Source organism: Dreissena polymorpha, chromosome 10, assembly GCF_020536995.1.
Source record: "Dreissena polymorpha isolate Duluth1 chromosome 10, UMN_Dpol_1.0, whole genome shotgun sequence".
NCBI lineage: Eukaryota > Metazoa > Mollusca > Bivalvia > Myida > Dreissenidae > Dreissena > Dreissena polymorpha.
In genome coordinates this window covers 57,278,231-57,304,742 of record NC_068364.1, presented here as the reverse complement: position 1 = coordinate 57,304,742, position 26,512 = coordinate 57,278,231, and the positions used below count along the sequence as shown (strand labels likewise).

The window sequence follows — 26,512 nt, the reverse complement described above, 5'->3', positions numbered from 1 at the left end:
TATAAGCTTTTTTTCTGTAGACATTTTAAAATCCATTTTACTACATTTTAACATTTTTATTAAAATTTATGGATGCCGCGTGGTGACAACGTTAATTTAAATTTCTTACATCACTTAAATATCTTATAAAAAAAATACACGTGTTTTTATATTAACAAATAAATGCAAACAACACATCTATTATCCATGTATTTATATGGTTGTCTATCATAGGCCCTAAGTACTATCCCTACCACATATAGAGCGCGAAGCGCGACACGTATTATCGATTTTAACAATGAGTTGCGATAAAGGAAGCAGCCGCTTATCAAAGAGGAGCTGTGTCCCAGCAACCCGTTTCCCTAGAGTCAAGCACTCCTCGGATTTTTTTTTGTAAGAACCACATATAGAGTGCGAAGCGCGACAAGTATTACTATCCAGGTGGTATGGGCCCTTTAGCATTATCCGACCATTACGTCCATAGTTATCTTCCTTAGAATTTGAGAAATTTTGAAATCGTTGTTCGAAGTCCAAAATTTTCATCCGATTGTTCCCAAACGTGCACAGGTTTTTTTATCAATTAGGACCCAACCCAAACCCTATTTGAGCAATATCGGACCATAAGTCCAGAATGATGTCTATTTGAATTTAAAAATAAAAGTGAAAAACTGCTTGGTTAGGTGATTATGTCAACATTTTTCATCAGATTCTTTCCAAACTTACAGTGTCTTCATATCAATGAGCATTTTTACCTCATTTAAAATGAGAAACATCGGGACAATAAGTCCAGATTTTTTTCTATTAAATTTGACAAAATAAACAATTTCCACTTGTTTAAAAGATTTCGCAACTCTTGTCTGAATCTTTCCAAACTTGTTAAGTGTTAGTATTACTCGAACCCTTTTGAAAATGATGAATATCGGAGCAATAAATCTATTATGATCTTTTACTGAATTTAAAAGAATTGTGAAATGCAGCTTCTTTATGCAATTTACAGTTTGCATTCTCTTTTTTCAAACTTTTACAGTGTTTTCATATCAATGGGTACTCAACTCCTATCGTAAATGAGCAACGTAATAATAAGTTCAGAATCATCTCCCCTTGAAGTTGAGAAAAATATGAAATTACGCTTACAAGATGAAGCAGATTTTTTAAAACCTTCACAGCTCTGATCAATTCATGAAAACTGCACACGGATGCCAGTAAGAAAGGGAAACCAATGTAAATAAAATGAACTATGAAATATTTGGGGGTTACAACACAAAATCATAGATAATGGTTATTTGGGGGTTATAACACAACATCATAAATAATGGTTATTTGGGGGTTATAACACAAAATAATAGATAATGGTTATACTAGTATCTTTTTCTATTTTGTTTAAAATAATCGGCAAATATATTAATTTTTACAGTAGAAACAAAATCGTTCCATGTAACTTCATTGAGTGCCTTTTACACTGAAATCCCTACGCCCTTTGGTGCTTTGCTTTAATATTAATCTTGTATAAAGTATAAAATACATAACTCATTGTATGTGCACGGATGGCCTAGTGGTCTAAGCGTAGGACTTTTACTCCATGGTTCAGTGGTTCGAGCCCAGAAGAGGGTTACTTGTTTTCCTTCTTTAACTTTATTCTAGTTTTTACTGAAGCTTGTTAGATCCAATGTTTACATTTATCAATATAAAGCATTTAATGGCAAATTTCAATACATGCCAAAGTATGTGAAAACGTGCCTTTAATGCAAGTCCGGTCATGGCCAAAGTTATTATTATAAAAATGTTTCAACAAAAAAACTTGAGTTATTAGAAGTTAAACTTACAATTGGTGTATTGTAATGAAGTGTATATGTAGATAGCATAATAATCAACGTGTTTAATTATTTAATTTAAAATAAAATGTTACTTACAACGAACAGCTGCCTGTAAATACTGAACACACTTCAAGCGATAGAAGGGTGCTTAAGTATTAATTGCAATACTTTAAAGCTCTGTTTTGATTTTCAATGTCTCATTTGTGAGTTGCTGTATATTTGCTTCAAGTAACAATAAGGTTAACTGAAAAAATGTGTATATAATTATTATTGTTTCCAATAGCATCATTCCTAAGTTGTTTTGAACTAAAAGCTGTACTTACAGTATTGCATAAATGATATATTTTGAAGTAATGCAGTTTCACGTTATGTTAAAGAAAATAGACAGAAGTCTTTTCACTGTGGTGTGACATTTAAGCTTGCCATCCGGTTTCTTTGCTCTGCATTTAAATGACATGTACGTGTCAACATGTTTTTAAATCATTTCGTTTAGTTTAAACCTATTTATTTTAGCTCGATTGCATCGAAAGCCTACGGCTTATATAAACGCTCTCGAGTCCGTTTCCTGGGCCTAGAACCAGTACTTGGTGTCTTTGGGGGAGATCTAAAGAACGCTCCCAAGATGGGGATCGAACCCGTGACCCCCGGTCGTTAGGCGGACACCATATCCATTACACCACGGCGACCTAATTTCGTTTGGTATAATACTGTTTTGAACGTGGGTAAATGTACTTGAGATGGGCTATGCAACAAGCAGATGCAATGTATATTGATCAGTGGTCGAACATTTGTTTTGTTTTTTGTTATAAACGTTTTAATTTATTTACCATGGTTGTTAAATTTTATATTTATTTTGTTGTTTTTATTTGGATAAAGTTAATAGTTGAATAGGCATATATGCTTAAATATGGAAATATTACACTATAATAACTTGTAACACCCCGACAATATTTGTTTCATATACTTTCTGTATAATAGATTAAGCAATGCATGCACATTCAGTTGGAATGCAAATATACGAGTATTGAGTTATGATCAATTTAAATGCTGAAAACGGTGCACTGATTTTGTTAATGCAAATTAAAAATATGATGGATGAGACAGGTGTTACTAAGTGATGTGGCGTGTATGTAAATGAGGCAATTTGTTACTAGTGTGCAGTATATTTTAAGTTTTGTCCTATAAGTCCATCATCATAATGGCAGCTTGTTTTAATTTTTAATGATTGATTAAGGAAGATTTTTCTGTGTAAAGGTCACATTGATATAAGTTGTATTTTGAAGTTCATGTCATGATAACCGTACGGGGCCCTTTATGGTACGTTGACAGTCACCGCATAACGGCACTTTTTAATCCTCTAATCGGTTTTTCTTAAAGAACATATTGCTTCGTATAATTTTGATTTTGAATTAAACCGCCAATGTAGCAGTATGCCTTGTTGTGTGTGCATTTTTTATTTGATTATAACTAGCATTGTAACTGTTTGATAATTGTAACTTGAAACATTAGAAATACATTGCAGAGTTATTGCATATGCATATGTCTCTTATTTTAACACCTTGCATACTTACCAACTCTAGACTAAATACAGTCTGTTCGACCCATTCAATGTTTCGCGTTTGTCTCTTATTACAACATGTTGCACAATTTCTAGACTAAATATAGTTTGCTAGGCCATTCAATGTTTCGCGTGTGTCTCTTATTATAACATGTTGCACAATTTATAAACTAAATATATTTTGCTAGGCCTATTTATTGGTTCGCTAATGCCTCTTATAGTAACACCTTGCATACTTACAAACTCTAGACTAAATAAAGTTTATTCGGCACATTCAAAATTTTCGCTTATAGTGACGCAGGTGTGTGGGCCTTACATTTAACCGGTTTATACACTTAATGCCTCGGCCAGCGCCCAGATCATCCTTTTTTTAATTAAATACACAACATACAATGTATAATTATTCATGTGTATTTGTTTTGATTTGGTTGTTTGCGATAGGTTCTTAAAAAAATAAAAAATTAAAAGGTATAGTCAAAGGTGAATTGTAAAAGGTGGGTAGAAACTATTGGACTAAATTATGAAAGTTTAATGTATTACCATTTATGTTCAAATATATGAAGTGTATCGTTGTTGAGGGCTATCTCTTTTTCTATTTGAATCTTAAATAATTGATTAAACAGTTCATAGTTGGGGGTTGTTTTCTGCATTTCATGCTGGATATGAAATATTTCATTATTATAATAATGTAATTCACCGCGTTATTAAACTCTGGTATTTTGAAGGTATTTACCTCTAAACTGATGCTTAGGAGTGACAGGTTTATGTTTAATTGTTGTTTCTCTAGAAAGGTTGTCAATTGGTTCCATAGAATTTGAATATGATTACACTCCCAGAAAAGGTGTTCTATTGTTTCAATATGTTCACTACATATAGATTTGTGTTGGAAAGGTTGCATTTAAAAATATATTTATTTGTAGCTATGATTCTCTGGATGTATGTATATTGAAAGCTTTTCAGTGTGCTATCAGTAGTTTCTTTATATGGCATTGTATATATTTGTTTCCAATTAAATTCATTATATCCAAGAAGGTGTGTCCGTTTGCTTTGAGTGTTGGAGGTTTCTGTATGGTTTTTAATTTGAAGTTTGTATAATAGTTTGCTTGTTTTGTTATTTTTTGCAATTATGTTTTCAACCAATGTTTTTTGAGTACATGGTGTGTTATTTGGATTGGTTATTGTTTTAATATGTATGTGTATACTTTTGATCAATGTGTAGTACATCAGGAAATCGTTTGTAGGTATTCCGTACATGTAGCATATATTATCAAAAGAGTAAAAGTCGTTTATCCTGTAGTCGTACAATTGATTTACATATTTTATGTTTTGTTCAAACCAATGTTTATAGAAAAAGGTCTTATTGTTGGTAGATATGTCTTTATTGTTTCACAAAATGGTTTTACTGTGTATTTTGGTTTCTAAATTATGAGTAACTTTACACCATGCCGATAGGACACTATATATAAATAAGTTTTTCTTTGAAATTTCATCTAGAATATTATTGCTGATATTACATTCAAAAAGTAAGGAATCGACATATTTTTTGGATTTTTTTGGTAGAATTATCTCCATTTACTTGTCTTGGTACGATCCAAATATCTTTTAACCCAACTGCCCAGATCATTCTAATGCAGTTTAAATATAAGGGATAGAAAAAAACAGTATGCCATAAGTTGTTTGGTATTATTGTCTTGATGTATATTTTGATTTTTAAATTCGAATGTTAGTTGTCATCCGTAATGAAAACCTGACCAAAGCGTCAAGTTCTATAGTTTAACATTATCGCGTTCTGTCAATAAACACTTTCGTCAAAAATATCAAAATGGAAGATAGTTTATTGCATTATTCTAACAATACTCAATTGTTGGAATAGCAACTATTTCGTTGTGTTAGACTACAAATAAATCATAAAAACAAATACATTGTTATGTAAATATGTTATGTCAAGTCGACATCGGCTGCGTATACTAGGTCGACGTAACCGCGATATTCTCCGCATGAACGTGTACCGAATACCTGGTACTCATTTATACGTCGACCGTGTAAAAAAGATACAGCATCATAATATGCGGCATGGTCAAATAAAAGTACTGCAATTATATACTAGAATGAGTTTCAAAAACGACAAAAACTCATCTAGTGGGAATAATAAACCGGAAAAGATTGTCAGTAAAAAATTCAATATACTGGCCATGCTCTGTGAAAAGAGAGTCTAATCAGGGACGACACTTTCCGCTTTTATGATATTCTTCGTTGACAGAGAGTTTCTTCTTAACAAAAATCCAGTTGAGTTGGAAAGCGTCGTCCCTGATTAGACTGTGTGGATTGCACAGGCTTATCTGGGACGACACTTTACGCACATGCATTAAACCCCCTTTTCACAGAGCACGGCTCATATAATCTTTAAAAAAATATCTCTGAAAGTACGATACGTCAAAAGTTTATGCATAATAATTTATTGATATTTAGTCATTCATATTTTACGTTTTTGCTATTTACACAGTATTTAAATAGGCGTGTTTAAGTAAGTTTATTTGGAGATTGTTTGTTTCCCAAAAAGGTACATTGTAATAGAACAATAGAGAGACAATATGTATCAAGCGAAGAGCGGGATCGTATCAGGTGTCCACCGAATGAATTGAACTGTTTCTTGCGCATGAACGTCACCAGATTGAATCAAATATCTGCTTTAAATGCTTAAAGTCTATGAATTTGTGTTTTTAATGAAATTCTAATATTTCAATTTCAAATAAGTGGGTGCAGGATTTTCATCTTCTGATCTTTCCCCGCTGCACTTGGTGTCTGTATGTAAGGATGACAAGAGTGGTCTTAAGTAGAGCATCCATCCGTCCGTACGGCTTATCTTGCAAATTCACCGATTCGGGTCATACACTTTATCTAAGTGGTTGGTGGTCCCTATATTTCTAGAGGGGGGGGGGGAATTTAGCAATTTTGTCGGTTTATCCGAAGAGTTTGTTGATATTAAATTGAACTCATATGGGTCATGATATAAGGGCCTTACTACGAGAGGGCTTGTGTCGAATAGGACCAGTGGATGTCAAAGCATGTGTAAAACCCGTATATAATGTCTACTTACATTATGACAAATAGGACACCTTTAATCAATACCAAAGTAGACCCCTGATGCATTATGGTCTATTCACGTTATGACAAATATGACTCCTTTAATCAATAGCAATGCACTCCCCGGATGCATTATGGTCTACTGACGTTATGACAAATATGACTCCTTTAATCAATGCCAATGCACTCCCCGGATGCATTATGGTCTACTGACGTTATGACAAATAGGATTCCTTTGATCAATGCCAACGCATACCACGGATGCATTATGGTCTACTTACGTTATGACAAATAAGACTCCTTTAATCAATACCAATGCAGACCACGGATGCATTATGGTCTACTTACGTTATGACAAATAAGACTCCTTTAATCAATACCAATGCATACCACGGATGTATTATGGTCTACTGACGTTATGACAAATAGGACTCCTTTTATCAATGCCAATGCATACCACGGATGCATTTCGGTCTACTTACGTTATGACAAATAGGACTCTTTTGATCAATGCCAATGCATACCCCGGATGCATTATGGTCTACTTACGTTATGACAAATAGGACCCCTTAAATCAATGCCAATGCAGACCACGGATGCATTATGGTCTACTTACGCTATGACAAATAGGATTCCTTTAATCAATGCCAATGCATACCACGGATGCATTATGGTCTACTTACGTTATGACAAATAGGACTCATTTAATCAATGCCAACGCATACCACGGATGCATTATGGTCTACTTACGTTATGACAAATAAGACTCCTTTTATCAATACCAATGCATACCACGGATGCATTATGGTCTACTTACGTTATGACAAATAGGACTCCTTTTATCAATGCCAATGCATACCACGGATGCATTTCGGTCTACTTACGTTATGACAAATAGGACTCCTTTAATCAATGCCAATGCAGACCACGGATGCTTTATGGTCTAGTTACGCTATGACAAATAGGATTTCTTTAATCAATGCAAATGCATACCACGGATACATTATGGTCTACTAACGTTATGACAAATAGAACTCCTTGAATCAATGCCAATGCATACCACGGATGCATTATGGTCTACTTACGTTATGACAAATAGAACTCCTTTAATCAATGCCAATGCAGACCCCGGATGCATTATGGTCTTCTTTCGTTATGACAAATAGGACTCCTTTTATCGATGCCAATGCATACCCCGGATGCATTATGGTCTACTTACGTTATGACAAATAGGATTCCTTTCATCAATGCCAACGCAGACCCCGGATGCATTATGGTCTACTTATGTTATGACAAATAGGATTCCTTTAATCAATGCCATCGCAGACCCCGGATGCATTATGGTCTACTTACGTTATGACAAATAGGACTCCTTTAATCAATGCTAATGCAGACCCCGGATGCATTATGGTCTACTCATGTGATGGCAAATAGTACTTTTTTAATCAATGCCAATGCAGACCCCGGATGCATTATGGTCTACTTACGTTATGGCAAATAGGACTCTTTTAATCAATGCCAATGCAGACCCCGGATGCATTATGGTCTAGTTACGTTATGACAAATAGGACTCCTTTAATCAATGCCAATGTAGACCCCGGATGCATTATGGTCTACTTACGTTATGACAAATAGGACTCATTTTATCAATGCCAATGCAGACCCCGGATGTATTATGGCCTACTCACATGACGGCAAATAGGGCTCTTTTGATCAATGTCAATGCAGACCCCGGATGCATTAAGGTCTACTAACGCTATGACAAATAGGACTCCTTAAATCAATGCTAATGCAGACCACGGATGCATTATGGTCTACTTACGCTAAGACAAAAAGGATTCCGTTAATCAATTCCAATGCATACCCCGGATGCATTATGGTCTACTCGCGTGATGGCAAATAGGACTTCTTTAATCAATGCCAATGCAGACCACGGATGCATTATGGTCTACTCGCGTGATGGCAAATAGGACTTCTTTAATCAATGCCAATGCAGACCACGGATGCATTATGGTCTACTCGCGTGATGACAAATAGGACTCATTTAATCAATGCCAATGCAGACCCCGGATGCATTATGGTCTACTTACGTTATGACAAATAGGACTCATTTAATCAATGCCAATGCAGACCCCGGATGCATTATGGTCTACTTACGTGATGGCAAATAGGACTCGTTTAATCAAGGCCAATGCAGACCACGGATGTATTATGGTCTACTTACGTGATGGCAAATAGGACTCCTTTAATCAATGCCAATGCAGACCCCGGATGCATTATGGTCTACTTACGTGATGGCAAATAGGACTCCTTTAATCAATGCCAATGCAGACCACGGATGCATTATGGTCTACTTACGTGATGGCAAATAGGACTCCTTTAATCAATGCCAATGCAGACAACGAATGTATTATGGTCTACTTACGTTATGACAAATAGGACTCCTTTAATCAATGCCAATGCAGACCCCGGATGCATTATGGTCTACTTACGTGATGGCAAATAGGACTCCTTTAATCAATGCCAATGCAGACCACGGATGCATTATGGTCTACTTACGTGATGGCAAATAGGACTCCTTTAATAAATGCCAATGCAGACCCCGGATGCATAATGGTCTACTTACGTGATGGCAAATAGGACTCCTTTAATCAATGCTAACGCAGAGCGCGGATGTATTATGACCTACTCACTGATGGCAAGTAGGACTTCTTTAATCAATTACAATGTTGACCCCGGATGCACAATTGATGAAGTTATGGCTGTTCAAAGCTATGCACCCCGTTTTCGGATGATTTTGAGTTGGATACCTTGTTATATATAATTTATATATTTGATAGTGATTTTTTTTCAGAAAAGTTGATTTTTCGTTATAATATGATAATTTATCATTCAAAATGATGTTTTCACTAATTAATATCATAGCCACACGCTAACCACCTGTGCATATAAATATATAGTTCGGAATATAATGTTATATTTTATATGAAAATATGCATTCATCGCATAAAATATAGTTCGGAATAATTATGCATTTGTTATATACAATCTAGTTCAAAATACGCTGTTATGTTTAATGTGAAGATGTGCATTAGTTCCCTTAAATAATATATAATTCAGATTCCACTGTTAGATGTTAACAAAACAGCATAGATTATTTCACATGGATTTTATTCGCATGTTATACTGCATTACCATTTGCTGTAAAAAGAACGAATCACATGTTCGCCATAAATCATCCAGTTCATCGTTAAAGTAGTCCGCAACAGTTCTTTTAAGCAATAAATACATACTGTAGGCTATAATGTACTATAGACTTGATACGAATTCATTTCGTCTCATTCACTCGCATGTAACAGCTGCGCAGAATGTCATCTCGACCTATCTAAAAATAGACCATGTCACAACGACCTTTTCCCGACGCGACGACTATCAAAGTAAAAAATCAGCCATCATAAAAACACGGTTGGGTGGCGAAAGGCGCGCTGGGTTTTATTACGCCACTAGAGCACGATTAAACTGTATAGCATGACGCGAAATTTTATATCCTTGTTATACATTTTAAGAGGTTGAATAAATGTCAGGGATGGTTATACACTATTATGCCCGAATGAAATAGTTAGGGAGATATAAATAAACGAGGGCAGTCCAAAAATTAGCTGCAGAATTTGATCTCTCTAATTAATCGGCAATATGCAAATTGTATTGCATTTAAATCGGTCGATGCAAACTTTATGCAAGCTTTATGCATTTCAAATTTCATAAAGAAAAGTCGATGCAAACTAAAGTTATCGAGCGGGAACCACCTGTATTACGCTGCCGCCCTCACGCCCGCCATACCCCAATGTTTTAACCAAGAATTTTCACTTCATTGAAAACCCGGGTAAATAAAAGGAGGAATAAACGTTAATATGTGAGCCGTGCTCTGTGCAAAGGGGCTTAATGTCTCTGCGTAAAAAGTCGTCCCAGATAAGCCTGTGTAGTCCATACACGCTTATCAGGGACGACACTTTCCGCCTGAACTGGATTTTTTCTGAGAAGAGACTTTATTTAAGCAGAAAATATCATAAAAGCGAAGTGGGACGACACTTAAGGCATATGTATTCAACTTTATTTCCACAGAGCACGGCTTATATTGTTTGTTTCTCTGCCGCTCCGTTACGTGGTAGGGGATATAACTCTGTTTCTCTGACGCTCCGTTACGTGGTTGGGGATATAACTCTGTTTCTCTGACGCTCCGTTACGTGGTAGGGGATATAACTCTGTTTCTCTGACGCTCCGTTACGTGGTAGGGGATATAACTCTGTTTCTCTTACGCTCCGTTACGTGGTAGGGGATATAACTCTGTTTCTCTGACGCTCCGTTATGTGGTAGGGGATATAACTCTGTTTCTCTGACGCTCCGTTACGTGGTAGGGGATATAACTCTGGTTCTCTGACGCTCCGTTACGTGGTAGGGATATAACTCTGTTTCTCTGACGCTCCTTTACGAGGTAGGGGATATAACTCTGTTTCTCTGACGCTCCGTTACGTGATAGTGGATATAACTCTGTTTCTCTGACGCTCATTTACGTGGTAGGGGATATAACTCTGTTTCTCTGACGCTCCGTTACGTGGTAGGGGATATAACTCTGTTTCTCTGACGCTCAGTTACGTGGTAGGGGATATAACTCTGATAAGACAAGTCAAATCAAAATACACGTTTAAGACCCCTAAAACTCTCGGTCGGTGTTTATCATTCGTTTAGATATTCGCACAAAAATGTCCCTGCTGCATACAGCTAACAGTTATAGATTAATGCAGTCAGTAGTTCGTTAGAATGCCGTATTTTCCGAAAAAGAGTTTATATGATGTGTTTTAGAATGAGATATCAAGATATTTTGTGCTGTTGGCATGTAAGTCGTGATGGCACTAATTGAAATGTTATTGTTTTATATTGCGTATGACTTTATCAATGTGATTTGGTTTCTGCGTTTCACAGGGGATTCTGTGTTCATAGGTTTGCCACTTGTGCCATATATTTGAGAAGTATTCACTCGGGGAACGCGTACATGTTTGAATGCTGCTTCTTTGAAATGGTGTTCCTGTGTTTTGACATTGTAATGAATTAATCTGGGACAATTGGTGGCTAATTGCGATAGTATTAATTTGTGGTGGCCAATATATATTTGGAGTAGTCTGTTCGTCTTAGTTTTATGTCGCTCAACAAATATACATAGAAAAAACGGTTTCGTCATTCTATGTATTATGGGGAAATCACTTTTTTACATGCTAGGCATCTTATGTCATTTTTATCATATTCCAGGATTATTTAGATCAACTTGCATATTTTAAACTGACGCTTTCAAGTTTTAGAGAAGTAGTTTCTTCTGCAAACATGCGGAAAAGAATTCCCAGCCTTCTTGGCAGGTCATAGATGGGAGCAATTAAAATGCATGGGTCAATGACAGACCTCTGGAGAATCCGGAAATAACAGGGAACCAGATAAACCGGAATTGTTGTGATCAGTGTTTAAGAGATTATTGTTTCCATACCGTGATGTTGACATGCACTCACAAACTGAGTTTTATTTTGTGGACGATTTCAATGTGGTCGACTTCATCGAATGCCTTACTGAAGCCCGTATCCATGACAGCAGCTTGATGACTTTGCATCAACTTTTACTACTGATATGAAATTGATTGGTGATCATATTATAATCGCAACAATCTTGCTTTTGTTAACGAATTGCACGAATCTTGCTTTTGTTAACGAATTGCACGAATCTTGCTTTTGTTAACGAATTGCACGAATCTTGCTTTTGTTAACGAATTGCACGAATCTTGCTTTTGTTAACGAATTGCACGAATCTTGCTTTTGTTAACGAATTGCACGAATCTTGCTTTTGTTAACGAATTGCACGGATCTTGCTTTTGTTAACGAATTGCACGAATCTTGCTTTTGTTAACGAATAACATTTCAAAATGAACAATTAATACATGTATTTAACATGTTTTGCCTTATTAGCATGACTTGACAGGAGACCAATAACAGATTAAGCACGTGGGGCCCATAGGCAGTGAAGTCGTTCCACCCACCTAGTCGGCCTAGCAACTACTAGAAAACCAGTGCCAAGTCGTCCCACCCACCTAGTCGGCCTAGCAACTACTAGAAAGCCAGTGCCAAGTCATCCCACCCACCTAGTCGGCCTAGCAACTACTAGAAAGCAAGTGCCAAGTCGTCCCATCCATGCAGTCGGCCTAGCAACTACTAGAAAGCCAGTGCCAAATTGTTTAAATAAGCCTAGCATTACCAATGCTGGCACCACATAAAATGTGACAATGTCCCTTTATAGGTGTACAATGTCATTATAATACCTTAATGCCGAATAATATTTCCGGCTTTTATGGGGCTGGCATTTATCAGGGGAATGACCCATAGTGACAGAGCATTGCGTTGAATTCTACTCCAGTCTGAGCCCCCTACTAATGAACATCTTGAAAAAGAAATCAACAGCAAAGCAATGCGGTTTAGCAAAAAAAAAAGAAGATTGTCAAGCCATTAATCCGAACATAACATTGACATCAAATATCTGGCATTGTAAAGAAATTCAATAAGGCTAAGAAAGTAAAACAAAATCGTCACGGTCTCGAAAAGTGTTTTCAAAGCCTATCATTGAGCCGAAATTATTGTTTCATTAAAAGAGACTAGTATCAAGGAGATCAAACTCGTAATATCATGGTATTCCGCATTTCAACCTTCCCTTTCTTTTTTATTACGTTATATGGTTGGTAAAAATCTCATTAAAATTTCAACCCCAGTATTTATGAGAAACAAGAGCTGTGTTTGTAAAACACAATGCCCCCTACTGCGCCGCTTTGAAGCCATATATTTGACCTTTGACCTTGAAGGATGACCTTTGACCTTGACTTTTCACCTCTCAAAATCTGCAGCTCCATGGGATACACATGCATGCCAAATACCAAGTTGCTATCTTCAATATTGCAAAAGTTATGACTAAGGTCAAAGTTTTGGGACAGACAAACACCTACAATGACAGACACACACATACAGTGACAGACAGGCAAAAAACAATATACCCCGATCATTCGATCCGCGGGTATAACATAGTTATACAGGGATACACATTCAATTGGTAAATCTTCACCTAAAACTAGTATAAAATCAAAGTACAACAATCATTCGTCTGAACTCTGGGAGTACTTCATAATATTTATTCCATGTACATGTAAAATGCAAAAAACACTGAAAAATAAATGAACGTCAAATATCGTATAAACTTAATGAAAATTGCTAATGGACTAATTGCTTTGTGTAAATCTACTCTACCATAAATCCCAATTTTAATTGTTTACATCAATGTATAACATTAAAAAACAAGATATGTGTTTGTCAGAAACACTATGTCCTCTTCTGCGCCGCTTTGAAGCTATATATTTGACCTTTGACCTTGAAGGATGACCTTGACCTTGACCTTCCATCACTCAAAATGTGCAGCTCCATGAGATACACATGCATGCCAAATAAGAAGTTGCTATCTTCAATATTGCAAAAGTTATGGCAAAATGTTAAAGTTGGAGCAAACAATCACACAAACCAACCAACAGACAGGGCAAATACAATATGTCCCCCACTATAGTAAATACAAAAAATTACGTTAACCTAATTAAAATTGATAAACAACTAGAAGAGGGTTAGAAGAGGTTAAGGTTTGAAAAACCGAAAATGCTGTACCGGCAAAACTTTTGAAATTATCAAAACAAAGTTTTTGCAAGCGCTGGTAAGCTTAAAAACATTTCATTTGTAGACATAAATATACAGTTTAAATGTCTTCTTTTGTATCAGAAAATAGCACACAATTACAACGAAAAGGACAGATCAGTTTTAATACCCCAGACTTATATTGGCTGATATTTTGTAATTACGTTTTCAGCTGTGACATGGTAAAATTACCAACGAACAAAAACAAGAGGGTCAAAGGTCCTATGGGGTTTGCTCACCCTTGAGTCAAAGGAACTTAACCATTCAAAGATGCTTTTGTTGTTTCTGTAGTGTGATCAATTTTTGCTCTATCTCTCGACTTTACTCGCAGCGAACTTTTTTAGCGGGTCACAAAATTACAGCTCCCGGGTATATATCGGCGAAAAATACATTTATTGGCATGGACGTTGCCAGCTTGTATGTCACGTGATAACCCCATCTGCTTATGCTGGATATGTTATAATCAAGTATATGGACAAATGTACAATACATGGACATATGAAATAATCCAGGGACTATGTATATGCCTCCCAACCCTGATGTTGGGTGCAAAGTTATTTAAAAGCAAACACTTTCGATATTATTATCATATGGGCTACAACTTTTGTGAACATGTACAGGAAAGTGTGGCAACCACATACATTAACAATATTCATAAACAAAGTCTAAACGATAAACTCCATATTAGAAGCAAAGAACATACACAGGAAATGTTTTGGGTCCCCATAAAATAAACGCTTTATTTACAACAGATAAGAAGTGCATATGATTTTTTGGTATTAACAGCACACAAGACACAAAAAGAAACATCATCCGTATTTACAATAAATAATGTTAATGACAAATGAAAGAAAACTTTATACAAATAAAACAATACAGATATAAATTTGTTTTAGGGGACATAACATTTTAGTTTATAGAAATGCATTAACATGTTTGTGCTAAACGAAAAAAACAACAACAATAAATACATATTATAAGCCTTGACATTACCAAAATAATATAGGTAAATATGGCAAAAAAACATAAGTATTTGTTTCTTGTAACATGTGTGTTTAATAATGTAAATACGTAATCTTAAAGTAAACTGTTCACATATCTTATATAATATAATATCAGTATTCTTGAAATATTTAATATAACCTCTAATTTCTATGTATACAAGTTCATATAATATTCCTATTGCTTGACTAAAGCATGAAAATAACGGCAATGATTTTTGATTTGTTTGAAGGATTTTTTCTACTGTTTTAACGACAGCATGCCCGCCATCATGGCGTTTGTTAAGTTACACGTAATAGCAAGCTGAGTCTAGGTCTGTTGTTTAGTTTAATTCGGTTTAAACCTATTTATTTTAGCTCGCTTGCATCAGAAGCCTCCGGCTTATTGAAACACTATCAAGTCCGTTTCCTAGGCCTAGAACCAGTGCTTGGTGTCTTTGGGAGAAATCTAAAGAAGGCTCCCACAGTGGGGATCGAACCCATTGCCTCCCAATCACTGGGCGGACACCATAACCATTTCCCCACGGCGATGTCAGTGGTTAACCAGTACTTAAAGCACCTATGTGCGTAAAGTGTCGTCCCTGATTAGCCTGTGCAGACTGCACAGGCTGTGCAGACTGCACAGGCTAATCTGGGATGACACTTTACACACATGCATTATGCCCAGTTTTCTCAGAACGCGACTCAAATAATGCCAAGGTAAATGTCAACAAAATGTATGTGACTTGCTTGGATACAATCTCTAGACCCTGTAATCGGCAGTCCAGCGCTTGACGGACTGAGCTACCTGGGTCAGGATACGGTATTATGAATTAAAATTTGCCAGACTGCATAAAAGATAACTATGCAGGGTAAACATTGACAATATAGTTCAGTCTTGAGTTCATAAAGTTCTCTGGAAAGTAAGAAGCTATCACCAGCATTATGTTCTCATAGGCTTATATGTGTTTTGGCTATCATAATATGGACAAGAGATCTTGGATGATATAAACTTAATACGTTTGTAGAGGCAAAATCAGAAGGAAAACAAGGGCTGTTTGTAAAACATGCATGCCCCCCATATGGGCTGTCAGTTGTAGTGGCAGCCATTGTGTGAATACGGTTTTTGTCACTGTGACCTTGACCTTTGACCTAGTGACCTGAAAATCAATAGGGGTCATCTGCCAGTCATGATCAATGTTCCTATGAAGTTTCATGATCCTAGGCCTAAGCGTTCTTGAGTTATCATCAGGAAACCATCTGGTGGACGGATGGACGGACGGACCGACTGACCGACGGACCGACATGAGCAAAACAATATACCCCCTCTTCTTCGAAGGGGGGCATAAAAATAAAATAAAGATCCTGGTGTATTAAAGCTCGATAAATCGCAAGACTGTCTCAAAACTATAGTCAACAAAATGACAATGTAATGTAACACTGATTAAATACACTATGTGACAACATTATGATTTCATAAAACACTTATTAAATACAGTATGTAACAACATCTACGCACAATAGATTTTTCACTCAAGAAAGATGATTCTGCTGGTTTGAGAAGTTGAACAAAAACAGATTTATTTCCCTTGAACAGCATTTCAAGTGATAAGTTATATAACCATATATTTTATGAAAAACTTAATATAAACATTTGACCCAACATTTGACCTGACATTTTTCAATATTTGCAAGATCTAATTTTGCAAAAGCAACATACAAAGTTCTGTTTAAGTTTTATAACTACATCTTACATAATGTGCATCAACTCATCAAAGATCTACATCTGCCCAGAATGTAATCAAACTCAGTAAAGCACAACAGTCAAACCATACTGATCCTTTGCACACAAAAAATGTATTGAAAAAATCATTAAGACTGATAAACATTCAAATTTAAGTTTTCCGATAAAATTATTATCTATTTACAACATGCATCCCATTTCAGAAAGAAATGTATCCAATAGAATAACAACAACAAAATGCAAACACTAACATTATTGCACAAAAAAGTTGTACATTAATTTTAACCCTTTGCCACTTAGATATGTATTATGATGCATTTGTAGTCCCTTAGAAAGTTAAATTTCATTCAAGAACTTTATTACTGAATTCAAGTTTTAAAAGCTTTATCTCCAACCCTTAGATATTGATGAGCAGCAAACAGCATAAAACCTGAACAGACTGAGAGTTACTCGCAGGCTGTTCTGGTTTTATGCTATATGCACATAGCCATTTTGACCTTGCTACTGAGTGGGAAAGGGTTAAACTGGTGAAATAGGGCATGGCTGTTATAAAAGGTAAGTAAGCTGTGGGTCGAAATCTGACTAGATACAACTATGCATATGTCTATGAACATCCTAAATTGGAAGATTTAACTTCAGGACAGTATTAAAATCTCAAATCTTTGTTTGAAAATACAAGTGAACAAAGTTATTTTCATAAATAACTCATGCTCCACTTATCTTCTAATTGATAATCTTCTCATTAAATGAGAAGTGATGCAATTAAATGCAAAACACACATTCTTTAATTCAACTTGCAAGGCTGAATAAAAAAAACAGCATTATTCATGAAGTATTTGTCTTCAAGTGTGCATAGTTTGATTAATATGGATAAGTGCACCATTTGGAAAAATCCATTCTTTAGCTTACATTACCAAAATGCATTGAACAATGTACATAGTGATGGGTTTCATAAAAAACAACAACCGTAAAACTGAATGTAAACGCCTTCAGCAAAATATGCTGAAATCTGAAGCCGTTAGGAAATAAAGGAAATTATGGCAGTTATAGCCCTGAAAATCATAGCAACCAAAACTTATGAATAGGTTTATTAGTGAAACTTGAAAATCTTGTAGCAAGGTTTAGAAGAATAAAGTCAATGTCATATTTAAAACTTTACTTTCAATATATTTTTTCATCTTTACTAAGCAGAAATATCAAAACTTGCAAAGGATGTCCCAAAAGTATACTTACTCTCACACCTTTTTCTAGAAAAACAAGAAATGTGTTTGTCAGAAACACAAGGCCCCTAATGCGCCGCTTTGCATTAAAAAAATAAGAATACCTTTGACCTTCAAGGAAGACCTTGACCTTTCACCACTCAAAATGTGCAGCTCCATGAGATTCACATTCATGCCAAATATCAAGTTAATATCTTCAATATTGAAAATTTATAACCAAGGTGAAAGTTTAGTGACAGACACACACAATGACAGACAGACAAGCCAAAAACAATATGCCCCCTATCATTCGATCCGGGTGCATTAAAACATAGAATACATACAGCTATTTCATGTAATGTTTAAAATCATTTTAATGTAAAACAAATCATTTGTATCATAACTCATTTTGTTATTACCTGTTTTTCATTCAAATGAGCATGTTACATCTTTAAACAATCTTGAAAATAAAATCTGAGAGAAGTGTTACCTTTTCTACTCAGCATGTTAATGACATAAACCAGTTCTCATGATTTTGTTGACTGCTTAATAAGACTACAGAGGGGACTAAATAAGATCAAAGAAAATTAAATAAAAGATCATCGAAAATCTAAAGATCAACATAACAATTAATAAATTGAAAATAAAATGATAAAGCAGTTCAATAACAGACAAAATTATAAATCATAAACAAAATAGGAAGATCATTTCAATAACAAAATATTGCTTTAAATAAAACATGCCAAAAAACATCTTACTTAGTCATCTGAGCATACCTTGTAAGTAAAACCAGACCAGCCTGCCAGTAGCTCGCAGTCTGTTCAGGTTTTATGCTGTTTGCTGCTCATCAGTTTCCAAGGGTTGGAAATGAAGCCTTTACAAGCAAATTCGTTAAATTGATATCCCCCGCCAATATGCTTCTGGACACAAAAGTGTTATATTTGACACTCAAAAAAGCATTTTTTCAAGATACAAAGGGCCATAACTCCGTTATTAACAGGGGGATTGGTGTACAATGCCATTTGGCGTGCATCATCATCTATTTCATATATATACTCATACAAAGTTTCAATGAAATCCGCCAAAGCACTTCCAAGATATGGCACTGGACGGACAGATGGAAAGACGGACAAAGGGACGGACGGACAACGCCAAAACAATATCCCTCCGCCTATGGCAGGGGATAATAACTTGAATTGAGCACAAAAGGTATTTAATTAAACTTTCTAAGGGACTACAAATGCGCTTAAATATGTACAGAAGTGGAAAAGGGTTAAATAACTTCCAAAACTGTTCAGCAAATATGGCACTATCAGGATAAAAGCATTTGCCATTCAAAGAAAGAGAATAACCCATAAGGAGGGAAGAGGAAAGCTTTTTCTTTGGAAACTATTTTCTATTCTAGATGATATGTTGTTTTTAACCCTTTCAGTGCGGGAACCGAATTTTGAAGGCCTGTGCAAACAGTTTGGATCCAGATGAGACGCCACAGAACGTGTCGTCTCATCAGGATCCAAACTGTTTGCTATTCTGATAGTATTCTTTGAAAAAAATCGAAGAAAATGCTAATTTTTGAAATTTAGCAGACAACATTTTAGCAGACGACAAATTTCCCAGCATGCAAAGGGTTAAGTCAATGATATAATATAACCCCACAAGAAGTAAGAAGCTTAAAACAAGATTACGAATGTTAAACTTACATTTTACAAACGTGCTTGTTCATAAAGTCAAAGATGAAGTTGACTGTACATGCATATTTATAATTTCATAAGCTTTTGTGTGCACAAATTTGTGATCAATCTACAAGAGCCTTAATTATGAAGAAAACAAAATCATGTCAAATGTAAAGCTTTGTACACATGTACTTAAAATAACAACTAATTTAGACAATATTAAACATATGCTTAGATTTCATAAGCTATATTTACCGAAACTAAAGCAAACATATTGAAAAATGTTGTACCTCAACATTTTAGCTTCATGTTCTACATATAGATCACAAACAAATAAATGGCTAAATTTAAGTTAACTAATATTTTGTTCACAATGATGAAGATTAACATAAAGCTATATTAAAAGATTTTAACAGATGTTATCACAATCCATTACAAACAGATGAACATTAAAACATAGTACAACAAACTCTACTTCCTTATTCGTGGAGAACTTCCCACAATTCAAAGTTTCAGTTTGAAAAAAAACGACCTTTAAATTACTAATATGTAAAAGCCCCAAAAATTTACAAAAAAACAACACAGCAAACAATACAACACATCTATTGTTAAGACTCTGTTTAAAAAAAATAGTCAAGTTTTTACAGTTTCTTTCACAATAATGAAAATACAAATACAATAATATTTTAATCAAATGTTGAGTTCACAAAAAAGGAACATGAAAACAAATACATGTATTCAAAAGAGAAGACAAATATTGAATATGAAGAAAAAAAACACTGTCAAATGCTTTATCGAATTAGGCTCGTTCTTGGAAAACAGGACTTAATGCATGTGCGTTAACACTTTACCACTTAGATACGTATTTTGATGTTTTTGTAGTCCTTCAGAAAGTTAAATTTAATTAAAGACTTTTCTTACTAGATTCAAGTTTTAAAGAATTCATTTCCAACCCTTAGTAACTCGCAGGCTGTTCTGGATTTATGCTGTTTGCAAATAACCATTTTCACTTTGCTTATGAGTGGGAAAGGGTTAAATGTCATTTCAACTGGGGTGACACTTTACCACAGTTTTGCCAGAGCAAGGATCAAAGTGTTGTTCTGTCTTTGAGATACTGGATGTGATATTGGACCTGCTTTGCATGTTGTGTTCACAAATGCATGATCTAGAACACACAGGTTCAATCAACTGTGAAGACCCCAAGTCACTGCTAGATCAAATGATAAAATGCCATTCTTGTTCAGTCTTCGAGATACTCCACATAATATTGGGCCTGCATGTTCAGTCTTCAAGATACTCCACATAATATTGGGCCTGCATGTTCAGTCTTTGAGATACTCCACATAATATTGGACCTGCATGTTCAGTCTTCGAGATACTCCACATAATATTGGGCCTGCATGTTTTGTCTTAGAGAAACTCCACATAATATTGGGCCTGCATGTTCAGTCTTTGAGATACTCCACATAATATTGGGCCTGCTTGTTCAGTTTTTCGAGATACTCCACATAATATTGGGCCTGCATGTTCAGTCTTCAAGATACTCCACATAATATTGGGCCTGCATGTTCAGTCTTTGAGATACTCCACATAATATTGGACCTGCATGTTCAGTCTTCGAGATACTCCACATAATATTGGGCCTGCATGTTTTGTCTTAGAGAAACTCCACATAATATTGGGCCTGCATGTTCAGTCTTCGAGATACTCCACATAATATTGGGCCTGCATGTTCAGTCTTTGAGATGCTTCACATAATATTGGGCCTGCATGTTCAGTCTTTGAGATACTCCACATAATATTGGGCCTGCATGTTCAGTCTTCGAGATACTCCACATAATATTGGGCCTGCTTGTTCAAAATTTGAGATACTCCACATAATATTGGGCCTCCTTGTTCAGTCTTTGAGATACTCCACATAATATTGGGCCTGCATGTTTAGTCTTTGAGATACTCCACATAATATTGGGCCTGCATGTTCAGTCTTTCAGATACTCCACATAATATTGGGCCTGCTTGTTCAGTCTTTGAGATACTTCACATAATATTGTGCCTGCATATTCAGTCTTCGAGATACTTCACTTAATATTTGGCCTGCATGTTCAGTTTTCAAGATATTCCACATATTATTGGGCCTGCTTGTCCAGTCTTCGAGATACTCCACAATATTGAGCCTGCTTCAAATATTGCGGTCACTAAAAAATGATCATGATCACGCAGATGCAATAAGCTTTGCGTGCCCCAAATGAAAAATAGCAAAAAACATATCACATTTTTATCAAATGCAATTCTTGTTCAGTCTTCAAGATACTCCACATAATACTGGGCCTGTTTCAGGTACTCCTTGATGCGTGTGGGCACAGGTAGCCTGTCTATGTGGTCACGTCGTACCAGCTGGATGATTGTGAACCTACACATGTGCTGCAGCGACCGCATCTGGACAAACCTGACAGTGGGGCATACAAAAACAAGATTATTTGAACCTCCCTCTGATAAGACCGGGGCATCATAAATGTGAATAAAGTGTTGTTCCAGATTAGCTTTTGCACTGTTCAATTTTCCCGCTTAGAGAGGATTCTCTAAAAGAAAAGATTTCCTTTATACAAAAATATCATAAAGGCGGAAAGTTTGATCCTTTTCAAGGGTTTATCTGGGACACAACTTAATGAATATGCATTATGCATTATGTAGGGTCATTATCCCAGCGAAATTCTTTAGTTAAACTCTTAAACAATGTTTATGAACTCATGATCATAATTTTTCTATGATCACACGTGAATTAAAATCGATAATCCACCGAATCCAACAATATCCTCTATATATTTGTATGTACCTGGACAGCAGATGTAGAAGTTATACAGGTGGCTTTTAACCCTTTACCACTTAGATGCGTATTTTTACACATTTGTTGTCCCTGAGAAAGCTAAATTTAATTTAAGACTGTTCTTATTAAATTCAAGTTCTAAAGGTTTCATTTCCAACCCTTAGATACTGATGAGCGGCAAACAGCATAAAACCTGAACAGACTGCAAGGTACTCGCAGGCTGTTCTGGTTTTATGCTGTTTGCACATAGCCATTTTCACTTTGGCTTCTGAGTGGGAAAGGGTTAAGCAAACTGGAGCATATATAGTTATATGTGTATGTGAAGTACCTGGCCATCAGGCATGGAAGTCGTATAGGCATATGGGGGGCTAGCGGGCCCAATTGGATGTATACTTTAATGTTTTAATGTGCTGGGTTCTGGGAAAACTAGGCTTAATGCATGTGGGTGAAGTGTCGTCCCAAATAATACTTCGCAGTCCGCACAGGCTTATAAGGGACTATACTTTTTCTGCTTTTATGAACAAATTGTTTAAAGGAAGTCTCTTAAAAAAAATAAATCCAGTTTAGGGGAAAAGTGTTATCCCTGATCAACTTGTGCACACTGCACAGGCTAATCTGCGACAATACTTTAAGCACATGCATTGAGGCTAGTTTTCCAAAAAAAGGGACCCAATATTGTACCTGGACACAGGGTGTAGAAGGTGTATAGGCATGGGAGGGCTGCCTGGCCCACTGGGACGTATGAAGTACAGGAAGCGGCCATTCCTTGAGTTCTCCACACACTGCTCTATGAACTCCTTGATGGTGGACTTGCCGTGGGAGTCAGGCTGGGACCAGAAACTGAAGTGACCTGCAAGGAGGGGAACCAGCGCCATTATTCACCAATCACTTATTAGAGTCATAAACTAAGAATAGAGTTGGAAACAAGAATCTTAGAATTGTTAGGTGAATATGGGCCAAGCGCCTTTTTTCACCAATCCATTCTTATACTTAATCCTTTCTCACTCAGAATCAAAGTGAAAATGGCTATGTGTAAACAGCATAAAACCAGAACATCCTGCAAGTAACTCGCATTCTGTTCAGGTTTTATGCTGTTTGCTGCTCAGCAGTATCTAAGGGTTGGAAATGAAGCCTTTGAAGCCATTAAAACTTGAATATAGTATAGGTCTTTAAATAAATTTAAGGGACTACAAATGAGTATAAATAGGTATTTAAGTTGTAAAGGCTTAAGAATCATATATAGGTTTGGAACCATAAAAAACAAGTTGAGCATTTCCAGGCTGCCAATGTTTCTTATGTCATAAATCAACCCATAAGAAAGGCGATAATATTTTCAAAACTGTCGGACCTCATGTCTGACAAAAAAATACACAACAATATCTAAAACTTTGCTTAAAAATCCACTATACCTTTATGGTGCTTGATGTGTGTATGATTTATAGGTTATTAGACATTTCACTGTACAATACGGAGATATATTTGGACGAGCACACAGTTTGACGTCATATTGGACGAGCCGTTAGGCGAGTCCAATATGACTTCAAACTGTGTGCGAGTCCAAATATATCACGTATTGTACAGTTTAAACGTCCAATTAGCTTTTTATTCTATATCCCTTTCTCCAGCTCTTTGTTTCATTTTAATTTGATTTTAAAATGCTTTAATTGCATCTATGCTATTTTCAAGACAAGCGCCCGTGTGAGTCAATTATAGTACATTCGGATACTTTTTCTCGGTAACGGCTTTTATCGTTATAAAACAATTGCTTAGTGCACTTGTACTCAACTGTCCAATATGGAAAAAATACAGACTTTTTGGATCCAATACTGGAATATATCGGACGGTCACGTGGTACATATGAAGAATGCCGATTGGATGAATTTATTGGATATAGAATAATATCTATTATTTTCCCTCAAGACATGTGTATACACTCATTTCAAATCCACTATACCTTTATGGTGCTTGATGCGTATACAATAATCTATTATTTCCCCTCAATACATGTGTATACACTCATTTCAAATACTATACCTTTATAGTGCTTGATGCATATATGATAATCTATTATTTCCCCTCAATACATGTGTATACACTCATTTCAAATACTTTACTTTTATGGTGCTTGATGCGTATATGATAATCTATTATTTCCCCTCAATACATGTGTATACACTCATTTCAAATCCACTATACCTTTATGGTGCTTGATGCGTATACGATAATCTTTTATTTCCCCTCAATACATGTGTATACACTCATTTCAAATACTATACCTTTATAGTGCTTGATGCATATATGATAATCTATTATTTCCCCTCAATACATGTGTATACACTCATTTCAAATCCACTATACCTTTATGGTGCTTGATGCGTATATGATAATCTATTATTTCCCCTCAATACATGTGTATACACTCATTTCAAATGCAGTATACCCTTATGGTGCTTTATGCGTATATGATAATCTATTATTTCCCCTCAAATACTTGTGTTTTCACTCATTTCAAATCCTAAATACCTTTATGGTGCTCAATGCGTGTATGATGCACTCGCCCCATGTTCTTGAAGGACAGACTCAAGATGTATCGTTCGTCAGAGCTGTCCCGGACCAGGAACGTCCCCTCCGGTTTGCTGGCCAGCTTTAGCTCCGCCTCTTCCCAGCTCAGAGGACCCCAGTACCAGCCAACCTGGGTCAACAAAGGTTAAAGGCCAGGTTTATAGTCTGCTATGATGCCTTGTGCATTGCGGGTCGACTTTTACATTTACCTCTGAATGACTGGAATATAAGTTATTTGTTTACATTCACCACATAATGTAGCCACATCATTATGGCTCATTTGTCTCACTGCTACCCATTTATACTCCTGGTACCCATTTATACTCCTGGTACCCATTTATACTCCTGGTACCCATTTATACTCCCGGCTGGAGAGGAGCAAGTCTTGGGTAAACATTTTTTCCCAAAAACATTCCGTGGTCTGAGCGGGATTCCAACCAGGCATCTTACCATTCCAAGAAAACCATCCTTCAGTACACTAAACCACTGTCCTTAAAAGACATAAGCCATGCTCTGTGAAAAGGGGGTCTAATGCATGTGGGTAAAAAGTCTGCCAAGATTATCCTGTGCAGTCTGCACAGGCTTATTAGGGACAACACTTTCAACATTAACTGGATTTTTTTGCTAGGATACTTTTTTAAATTAAAAGTATCATTAAAGCGAAGTGTCATCCCTGATAAACCTGTGCATACTGCACAGGCTTAATCTGGGATGACACTTAACGCACATGCATTAAACCCCTTTTCACAGCGCACAGCCCAAATGTAAATATGTTGGAGTGCGATCTGTGAAATGTGCCTACCGTATGTCAGTTACACTTGTTTTTTTCTCAGCTTAGGGGACCACAGTACCGGGCAGCATGGGGCAATAAGAACACATGTATGGTTGAGTTTGAAACTCTGTAAGGTGCTTCTTTATTTCAATATCAGCTATTATAGCTAAAACCCAGCTATTGCACTACTTATCACAGATTTCAAGACCTTATATAGCCTTCTAATGTCTGAAACCACACCTCAAAATATTGAACTCTCTTTAAAAGCATAGAAATATTATCATTTTTAAAAATTACTGCTAAGTTTTAATGTTAAGCCTATCAAACGTGGTTCCTAATAAATTAATATACATGTACAACGTGTAAACATTAAACTAGATCAGAAGTATTGATATACAACGTGTAAACATTAAACTAGATCAGAAGTATTGCACTTACATCTTTCAACTGGCGCATACTTTCCATGAAGTCCTGTGAATAGGAGACTGAAAGTGACAACAGACCAATATTTACACATATATTTCAAGGTTTGCTATGAACAAGAACATTCCTTAATTTTGCTC

At 36.0% G+C, this 26,512-nt stretch overlaps 1 protein-coding gene across 7 annotated transcripts in view; it reads right to left on the bottom strand.

Moving 5' to 3' along the window:
* Positions 1–13,634: 13,634 nt before the first annotated feature.
* LOC127847481 (uncharacterized) overlaps positions 13,635–26,512 on the bottom strand; it is a 36,337-nt gene continuing 23,459 nt past the window's right edge. The window contains exons 8-13 of one of the 7 annotated variants that reach the window (XR_008033996.1): positions 26,388–26,434; positions 25,139–25,307; positions 23,297–23,465; positions 21,394–22,237; positions 21,147–21,187; positions 13,635–21,105 (exon numbers count right to left, since the gene is read on the bottom strand). Coding sequence is in view for 1 of the 7 variants with exons in the window: in XM_052379408.1 (XP_052235368.1) it covers positions 22,087–22,237; positions 23,297–23,465; positions 25,139–25,307; positions 26,388–26,434 (536 nt within the window). In the remaining 6 variants the exon portion in view is untranslated. Of the gene's footprint in view, positions 22,238–23,296; positions 23,466–25,138; positions 25,308–26,387; positions 26,435–26,512 lie in introns of all 7 variants that reach the window. The other 6 variants (XR_008033993.1, XR_008033991.1, XR_008033992.1 and 3 more) reach the window with 6 other exon arrangements.